Source organism: Colias eurytheme, chromosome 20, assembly GCF_061535395.1.
Source record: "Colias eurytheme isolate Ceu_HAF_F1 chromosome 20, ilColEury1 Martin Lab GWU primary, whole genome shotgun sequence".
NCBI classification, from domain to species: domain Eukaryota; kingdom Metazoa; phylum Arthropoda; class Insecta; order Lepidoptera; family Pieridae; genus Colias; species Colias eurytheme.
The window spans coordinates 4,895,205-4,905,464 of record NC_142999.1 but is presented as its reverse complement, the minus strand read 5'-3'; the positions used below and the strand labels follow the sequence as shown (position 1 = coordinate 4,905,464).

The following is a 10,260-nucleotide window of genomic DNA, read 5'->3' as shown; positions in this document are numbered from 1 at the left end:
GGTATCCGCAAAAACCTGCAGGCTGCATTAGGCCTTTAGGTAGGTACCTGTTTGTTATGAGCTCCCTCGGAAATTATCAAGTTATTATCATTAATTAGGTAATATTGTGTATTAATTTATAGCGAAAACGGTTTATTTGATTATACATATTTTTTAAATATAGTTACTACGATTGCTGCAGAGGGCAGCCAAATCGGGAGAAATCATATACCTACACAATTCCATTTACTAATTTGTTTTTGTTATCTAGAACCTAAGATCATTAAGTAATGAGTCTAGGACCTACAGATGTTTCTTATCCATTGTTGTGCATTGTACTGTGATTGTACTTTACTGACAAACTGCCTTATCCAATGCAATTTTTAACATAGTCTGGCATACTTAGTTATTATTAAATTAAAAAATAATAATTTCAAATTCTAACGGAAAGCAAATAACGGAAATTCGGTCTGTTACAACCTGTAAATAAAACACATGTTACGATTAACATTTACTAATGTCACAGAGGTAATAGCAACGGAAATTCGGTCTGTTACAACCTGTAAATAAAACACATGTTACGATTAACATTTACTAATGTCACAGAGGTAATAGCAATAATAAATTAATTTCTAAAATTAATAAAATAACCTTGTAAACTAAGTTCCCAAAAATATAAAACTCTTGAGCAAATATCGTACGCCTGTAAATAATTTATTTCAATAAACATTATAAATTAATTAAATACATTTTATTTAATAAATATCTTAACTTAGATTATCTATTTTATCATAAGAATTTTATGGCCATTATTATACTTCAATGAACTAACATCAAACGTTTTATTTTGGGATTTTTTTACATCTAGAATGCTTGGAATTAGGTTAGAGGTCTTATTTTGTCATTTTTTTTATTATCAAAGACGCACAAATCTACCTTATTAATATAAATAGGTAATGTGGTGTGGATTCCTTGGTCAACGTTGATACGTCGATTTAAATACTATTAAAATAAATATAAAATGAAGTCTGTTAATAATTATGTTTCATACAGTTATTTAGGAATATGACCTAAGAAAATAAAAAATAAACTCAGTAGGCCTGTCGATGACAATGATGTCGTCCTCTAGGTATTGCATTACATATTCTCAATACAATGTTTGATTTTGTAAATCCTATGACACAAAACATACGAACTATCTATCTAATATTCTTAAAAAGTGTATAGATTGCGTATTGCTTTTGCAACATCTAAAGGACAAGATGTGATACATCCGGCGTGTACGCTGGACTGTAACGCGGTATGCGAGGCAGCTCATCCCTGCGCCTTGCGCCGCGGTCTACCGCCAGGCTGATGCTCCCCGCTTCCTTCACGCCGTTCGACTTCGCTCGCCGCTGTGAAGGCAAAATAGCAGCCCTTAATGTCTTCCGCTTCTAAAAAAAATAGAACAAGTTATTTCACGTTGGATGGTTTGATGTTATATACAGTTTTGTACTTACGAAGCTGTCAGAGACGTCCCAGAACGTCCAAAAGCACCACGCTCTACTACATGAAATTAAAAACTAAATGAAACGTGATATAGATTTTATTGTGAGTAATAATTTAACAAGAATATATTTAGTTCGAAAGCCATGGTCGTAGGTGGGTTTATATTTTTGACTCGAGCTGTTTTTTGTCGATGACATCGGACTCCATGGATATTACTCCAATTTTGGTTCGGTTTACCTCGACTGCTCCACGCCATCTATCAGCAGCGTGACGAGCGATCTCCATCCTCTTCTGTTTTTTTATTTGATGTTTTTTGTAAACAACTTCAATTACAATAAGAACTATCCCTCCTATAATGCCAGCTAAAACTAGAATGAATACCCCTGCCATGTTTTTCAAGCCTAACGTATTTGGGGTCTTTTCGTTTTCTTCACAATTAAGCATGTTATTTCGGAGTATCCATTTATTGTCGAACGATTCCATGATCCCACCTGAAACCAACATCCATTGGGTCATCACGAGCATGGAATTAAGCATGCATTTTTTGTTATAAAATTGATTGATTTCAAACAGTAATCGTTTTCTTACTTTCATGAAAGTCAAGTATTGCCAATGTTACTAAATCAGCCCACGGTGATCCTTTCTGTAAACCGACTCCATAACCAGACCTCCCGAAGAGTTCACCAGCAGTCACCAACTCACAATCTTGAGCCGCTTCGAATTCCAAACGTGATGAATCCCAAATAAATGCCATTAACTTCCTGTAATATATTACATAGAAGTTATAGTGTTGTATTAACAGCGTGACAAATAAGTTAGGTGAATTACCTACTTTGCCTGTTGCCATCAGTTATGAAAATAGATAATATTATACATTACCCATCTTTAACATCTTGTATAGCTTGTTCAGCATTATCGTAATTATTGGCCTCCATTGTTCTGTACATGTTAGATAGTTCGACCTGCCGTCTAAAGTACATGTCCACTGCAGATCCCTTCACTGTAGCACACGTGAGATTCTCCATAGTGTTACGAAGCTGTATAGATGTATTTTTTATTGAGATTGTTAAGATTGATAAGCTAGAGATAGATAATTTAACTATACAAAAACATTCATTTTAAATGTTCTTTATTAAGCATATTATAAAAACAACTTACCCTAGCATCATTAATACCGCTCAATTTAGTTTTCGGTCTCTCTAACACAAGAAATGCAGCTAAATTAGCAGTGTATGAGGCAACAATGATCATAGCGAAGCCTGCCCATACCATGCCTAGCACACGTGCCGAAAAACTTCTTGGTGTCCCTGTGGCAGTAATAATAAAATAATAATTGTAATTTTCTGTTTTTATCAATGCGAAAAGTATGTAAATTTGTTGGGTGCTTAAAAACGAATTACATATTGGATAGTGATTATTATTTTAGTAGCTTTTACAGTGCGACACAAAAGAGATGAAAATAAATGAGGGCGCCACCGTCGCTCATATAGCAACACTGATACTGCGACGCAAGCGATCTTGATACTATAGAATAAAAATCCAAAAATCTATATATATTATAATCTAAAATAAATACCGCGATTTAAACCGTTATAATTGTTTCATTGTAGCAATAGTGTAAATTTAAGACAAAATTACATTAGTATTTTAATTGACCTACCTAGGTCAAATTTTACTTAAATGTATTTGGAATTAGTTATTTTATAAAAATCGGTCAAGTGCTTAGACTGCAGAGGCGCACATAGAATCAAACATACAAACAAACAAGCATACATGCAGCTCAAACACATTACCCTCTTTCTGGGTCCGTCGGGTAGAAAAAAACAAGGCGATTTGAAAACCACATATTTTTATTTTTTTTGTAGATAAATTTTGTACATTAATATAATTCATCAAAATCTAAATATTCTACTCCTTCAAAGGACTGATCATCACTCTGTTTCGAAGTACTGGCAAGAGGGTACGGGGCATCTTCAGTATCTGTAAATATGATACAGTAAATATGATTTTTTTTCTTATGGTTTTATTGATTAATAGATAGATAGCTGTATGAAAACAGTTATCACTATACTATGTAGTAAAATCTAAACTAGGTACTTTATTTGAGGCTGGTTGGATTGGATATAACTTCTTGACTCAAATTGTGCTGGTCGCACTATAAAAACTAGTTTTTGTTTACATACAAATAACCTCAAATTAAATTGCGAAAACGTAATAATCGCCATACATACATACATTAAACACTCGTCACTAATGGAATATTCTATTTTACGTAGTACTGAGCAAAAATAAATGGAATCTCACCGGTATATTCTGCTGTACGTTTGTAAACGTTTTCCAAATCAGTCAATAAATTTCCAGCTTGAAATTCGGACAAACACCGAATAAAAACTTTATACACCACATCACGGACACCGCTACGTTTAACCTTTTTCATGATGTCTCCTTTTTAGGGTTCCGTAGCCAAAATGGCAAAAACGGAACCCTTATAGTTTCGTCATGTCCGTCTGTCCGTCTGTCCGTCTGTCCGTCTGTCACAGCCGATTTACTCGGAAACTATAAGTACTACAGTGATGAAATTTGATGGGAATATGTGTTGTATGAACCGCTACAAAAATATGACACTAAATAGTAAAAAAAAGAATTGGGGGTGGGGCCCCCCATACATGTAACTGAGGGATGAAATTTTTTTTTTCGATGTACATACCCGTGTGGGGTATCAATGGAAAGGTCTTTTAAAATGATATAAAGTTTTCTAAAAAACATTTTTCTTAAAGTGAACGGTTTTTGAGATATCAGCTCTCAAAGTCGTAAAAAGTATGTCCCCCCCCCTCTATTTTTATAACTACGGGGTATAAAATTCTAAAAAAAATAAAGGTGATGCATGCTAATTAACTCTTTCAACGATTTTTGGTTTGATCAAAGTATCTCTTATAGTTTTTGAGATAGGTTGATTTAACTGTAATTTATTATATTTGCTGCTACGGAACCCTTTGTGCGCGAGCCCGACTCGCACTTGGCCGGTTTTATTTATTTAAATTTCTTGTTCTAAATAACAATTTTGTCTCAATAATTCTCCACTTCACGAAAAAAACAACAAATTTTTATTCAACTTGACAGCTACATTGCCAATTCAGGGTTGCCAGGTAATGAAAAACGAATTAGTTCCAAAATAATTAATTTCATCTCTTTTATGTCGTACTATATTTTATCAAGGGAAATGCTTCCAATATATAAATATTAGATAAGACGTGTATTTATAAAACTTTTTGTTAAGTTTTACAAAATATAAACACGTTGTAGCGACGACGTAGGTCATTAGGGTTCCAAAATATGCATTACCTTCTCCAATACCGCTGTTAAGTAAAACTCCCCATGCAAACCAAATTGCACTCGACAAGTTTAACGCATCTTCTTCCGTTCCATCTATATTTGCTAACTTAAATCTGCCAAACGGTGAAAATCTATCCAGCAAATACAGTACTAGTGCCACCACATGTACAGACACCATTACAAGTATCCATAAAGTGTTGGAGAAAGGTTGTAAGAAGGATACGAGGGTTGACGATCTAGATGGCTGGAAACAAGAAAAAAAAAACATTATTACGAAGAAAATGAATTCAAAAATGGAAAACCTAATCAACATTCCCGCAAAGCTTACCTTCTTCTCCAAGATCGTGATACCCTGATATTTAAATGGCTTGCTGAATTCGATAAATTCTGCTCGTTCAGGGTTAATTGTTAAAGGTGCTACGATCATATCGGCACGTTCATATACTAGTTCTCCTGGTGTAAGATAAAAAAATGAGGTCAAAATGAATGCTGCGTTACTAAATCTAGATGCAAGAGATCATTTAACAATGCGGGACATACTATTGGTACGTAGTATATTATTATTAGTCTGTGCTATTGGTAATAATTTAAATGAAAAGCGAATTAAAGCAAATCAAAAAATAAATTCAGTAAAAGCACTAACATAAGTATAACGATGATATATCTATATATACGGTTTACCAATTAATCCAGTCCATTCCTTTTTAGATCCCGGTTGAGAAATGTTTTTGAATATATAGGAACCAAACTGGCCATCTGGTGAGAGAGCCAATGAAAATGTGAAGTTTATAGCTCTTGATAAGTACGTCAAGAGGTCCATACAAAACCCCTTGCAGCAGTACATTTGATCTAAAAGCATTCGTGTTTTTTTGAATTTTTATTTACCAGAGACGTTTTAACTAAGACGACATTGGCAGGAGAGTTTTAAATATTACCTGCTTCTTCACTGGCGTTAAAATGTGGACATGGTATTTCTTCACTCGTACAATCGAAAATATCTTCAACACGGCGGGCATATACGAATGGTTTCTCTTCGATTGTTAATACCTTTAAACACAAAATTGATTATTATCATCGTAAAATTACAAATATTGTTTCAGAAAAAAATTCTACCTTAAGGTGTGTTGGTATCATAAATCCTTCCGGTTTTGACGAACTACGTCCCATCCATATAATTTCGTGTTCTTTGAGTTCAAGGCGCATTTTTTGTGTTTCCTTGAAACAAGAAAATTATTTTAAATTCGGAAAATGAGATGTATTCCCTTACACGTCATGTCTAATACGAGGTCTCTATCGAAATTGATAAACGCAATAATCAGAGGACTTATTAGTTATTACAGAAGAATTTCATCTAATTACCTATAATATCACTGTAATCAAATTAGTATGTAATTTTCTAGCTAAATTATGTACCTTAGAATAAAAGTATTTGCCAACAGCTACGTGTTCGCCGTGTGCCCTAACATTGACCATGTCGTATTCTGCGTGTACTCTATCACCATGATCGTCAAACGCTACATGTCCGGTGGCACCATTCTCCAGCCTCTGTTTTCTAATGTAATCGAACAGAACTTGTCCAGTTAGCCATATAGATCCTGAATTATCACAGTCAGAAGGTGGAGCATTGATTTCTTCGGTTTTGTTCATTTCACGTATTGCTGATGCGAGGACGTAGCTAGAGCAAACGTATAAACATAATAATTATATAGGAACAATTAATTAAAATACCTTAACGTTCGTAAAAACTACTCAAACTGACATCATAGATCAAGAGCCCACGACGGCCAGACATTCCTTTCTTTAATAAAGTTGAAAGTTTCTCTGTATATGTCTCCGATAAAGATAAGAACGACTAGCGATTATCAAGTCTGGGTTGTGGTTACTTTGGCAGGAAACAGGTAGTAAGGGTGTATAAAATTGTACCTAACTTTCATTATAGTTTAAAAGCTAAATTTTATATATGTTACTTGGGGACCTACTTATGTTGATGGAATTTCACATATCCCGATGACTTTTTTATTGTGTCATCGAGATACGTGAAATTCCATCAACATAAGTCCCCGTAAAAGATAAGTAATAACATTATTATACTATTATATTTTTAATAATTATAGTTAACTAATGCTTTAGTGAGTTATTTCATATTTGTTACGATTTTAGGTAGTTATGTGAATTTGATGATATGTTAGTTATTTTTTAAATGTGTCTGGCTAGATGTAAGAACCATGAAAACTGTCTGGCTCTTAAGGTAACATCTTTTTATAGGTCGCCAAGTAACATATATAAAATTTAGCTTTTAAACTATAATGAAAGTTAGGTACAATTTTATACACCCTTACTACCTGTTTCCTGCCAAAGTAACCACAACCCAGACTTGATAATCGCTAGTCGTTCTTATCTTTATCGGAGACATATACAGATAAACTTTCAACTTTATTAAAGAAAGGAATGTCTGGCCGTCGTGGGCTCTGGATCTATCACGTGACATGATAAAAACAATCTAGTTACATTTAATAATTTTTTTTAATTAAAGGCAAATGATAAGCAAACTAGTAAGAAATATACGTCACGTTACGTCAGTTGAACTTTGTGACATATTTTACTGATGCAACAACATTCCTCCTTATTTATTTTTGCCAAATTAGATATTACTCTTACATAGAATCCTGGATGTGGGCATGTTCATTGGTAGCATTTACGAGCCTGAGTCCCAGGAGACCTTCAGGGGCATTAGCAGCATCTAACGCTTGCTCTGTCACCATCCAGACGTACCCAGTTGTCGTCATATTCATGTATGTTGCGTCACGGAATATTATCTCGGCGTCGGTCTTACTGGAAGAGATAAGATTTTTAGAGAACTATTTATAAATCTTATTTACAGAGTTGTCACAACAAGTGGATTGTGGCCTGTGGGTGTTCTTTATCAAATTAATAATAAAATCTTACTTCGGATTGTTCTTCATGTTCATTTTCTACATGGATTAAAATTATGAAGTAAAAACGTACCTGGTAGACCTATGAAAGAGGAAATACCTTCAGAATTATTACGTTGAAGAATATTGCAGCCATTTTTTTTATAACTACTAGAAATACAAAAAAAAAGGTTGCGATATTGTGTATGTACCTATGTACTGTGTTCTATCTAATACATACTTAATATTTACTAATAATAAGAGTATGTATGTATAATTATACATATACCTATACAATATAAAAAACATATAATATGTATCATATACCTATACAAAAGTACTAATATATACCTACCCTCAAACCTATTATAAACTATTGATTTATTGCAAAATTGAATATTCGGAAATGCAGTTATCACACACTATAATTATTATAATTTATCCATTCAGGCAAATCATGATGGTTACAATCAATCCTGTCGCCCCGTTTTGGCTTGACGTTGAGTTCTGGGACACCCTGTATATTGCCAATTTCATATCTCCTATGATAAAAAGTATTCAATAAAAATATTGATGTCACATAAAGCATAATTACGATAGATATGTTAAATATTTACCGATACTGAAGTGTTAATTCAATTTGTACTGGTTTATACCAGGTTCATACCAACGTTACGTAAATAACAAAATTCTTAACGTACCTCGCATACATAAGGAAAACCCTTGCTTGTGCACTTCTTACGTCTATGAGTTTTTCATTAAAAGAATCCAGACCTGGTTCAAATTCAATAACCTGTTCAACCACAACTTTTCGATCAACATCTTCATCACCACTTTGGGAAGTAGTTTGGAATCTAAAGATATAAAATACATCTGAATACTTAGATAGTCATAGTCTAAAAAAGTCTAATTAACATAATCAATAGGTTATCGCAATTTGCCATTAATCATGGTATGTTATGTTTACTTAATCATTAATTAATTAATAGATGTATCGTTAACCTATGACGTATCAATTTATGCTTTAATAATTATTCGTCAAAGTCGTCGCAGATTTTTATATTCGTCGCAAGCTAATATAGTACACATACATACCTTCCCAAGATTGCTCTACCATCAGTATCCGAGCTATGTATAACAATAACTTTCATATAATTGAAGTGTTTAAGGACATCCACCCATACATCAGCCTGATGCGAATACGGTGGAACGGTTCGTAAGAACGAAACATGGATATTTTTATCAGAGAAAGCAGAGTCACGGGAAGAAATGCCTATAACTGGTATGTGGTAGAAACCACTCGTATATGACACTGCAGCGGGTGAAAGGTCACCTGTTATCGGATGAGATACCACCACTGCGTAAACCTAAAACATTTAGTATTGTTATTTAATATGATGATTAGGAAACAATTTCTAACTATTTAACTGCTTTGTAGTAGGTATATAGAAGGTAAGTAACTACCTTCTATAAAATTGCAACTTTTTTTAATCGTTATCAAGCGAGATTTATTTATTTCAATGTTACTTACTCTGTGTGCAATCAAATCTTTACAAACATTCAGTGCAGTCATTATGGGATTAGGATCCATCAAAATCGAGTAATCATGGTAGGTCACACCGCGAGGGACATATTTATCTTTAAAGTTGAGATTCTGGAATAAAAATAATTGGTTATTTGACATGCTTAAGCATTGATGCCCTTTTAACGTTTTAAACTTTCAAGCTTTACTTACAGAGATTGTATCTTTGAAGAAGGCAATAGACTCATTACTAGACAGTACACCACCTACATTATAGTAAGTAGGGTTTGAGTTTCGACGTCTGTCTATATCGGCATACACTGAAGACCAACCGAGTATCGTTAAAAATACTTCGGTCCACATGGTTAAATTATAATCTGAAAATATTTTCTGTCTTAAAAAATGTTTTATTCATCAAGCTCTAATTATAGTCATCAATGTGTTTTAAATCTCGATAGATGATAAAAGGTTTTAAATGCACGACTGCGTTTAAAATATTTCATTTGTTTTTGGTTGCATAAAAACCTTCCTAGGTTCATACCTCAAATTTTATTTGGAAAACTAAAAACGAAGCAGGTTTTCGTTCTTAGGTATTTTTACAGGATTACTTACCAATCACAAAAATCGGGAACACATTTTTGTTGTTTTGAATCTACCAAAAGTATTAAAGGTTTACGTAACTTAAATAAGGTAGGATGCTGAGGAGTAACGGTAGATGGAGCACCACCTATCTTAGGTTACCATGGAAATCGCACATGCGCAATAGCCTTAATCAATCCTACATTTTGTGTATCTAATAAATATGTAGAGCAAGTAGTACACATATTATGTAGGAGTAATATGAAAAATTAGAAACATCTAATTGTAATCTGTTTGAGGTTTGAGTATTTAAAGGTCCACCATCGTGAATCGAAAGAAAAAAGATGGTATTGCTGGGGTGGGTTGATAAATGGTTTCATGAACATTTCATACATTATTCATCATACTTACTGTACGGGGCTTAGTAAGAAAATGTAGAGGTTCTTT

At 33.6% G+C, this 10,260-nt stretch overlaps 1 protein-coding gene across 2 annotated transcripts; it reads right to left on the bottom strand.

Moving 5' to 3' along the window:
• Positions 1-615: 615 nt before the first annotated feature.
• On the bottom strand, positions 616-9,909 carry Nmdar1 (glutamate ionotropic receptor NMDA type subunit 1). Of its 2 annotated transcripts, none has more exons than XM_090113905.1 (17): positions 9,847-9,909; positions 9,448-9,611; positions 9,244-9,366; positions 8,808-9,079; positions 8,414-8,566; positions 7,459-7,632; positions 6,214-6,475; positions 5,914-6,015; positions 5,736-5,847; positions 5,482-5,649; positions 5,129-5,253; positions 4,810-5,044; positions 2,626-2,774; positions 2,347-2,504; positions 2,056-2,228; positions 1,705-1,958; positions 616-1,412 (listed from the first exon to the last, which is right to left on the bottom strand). In XM_090113905.1, exons 2-17 carry the CDS (start codon positions 9,595-9,597, stop codon positions 1,230-1,232), a joined length of 2,793 nt encoding a protein of 930 aa, XP_089970031.1. In that variant the 5' UTR covers positions 9,598-9,611; positions 9,847-9,909; the 3' UTR covers positions 616-1,229. The 2 variants fall into 2 exon arrangements, with proteins under 2 accessions (XP_089970031.1, XP_089970032.1); XM_090113906.1 differs by having other exon boundaries at positions 616-1,373.
• Between the last annotated feature and the right edge of the window lie 351 nt (positions 9,910-10,260).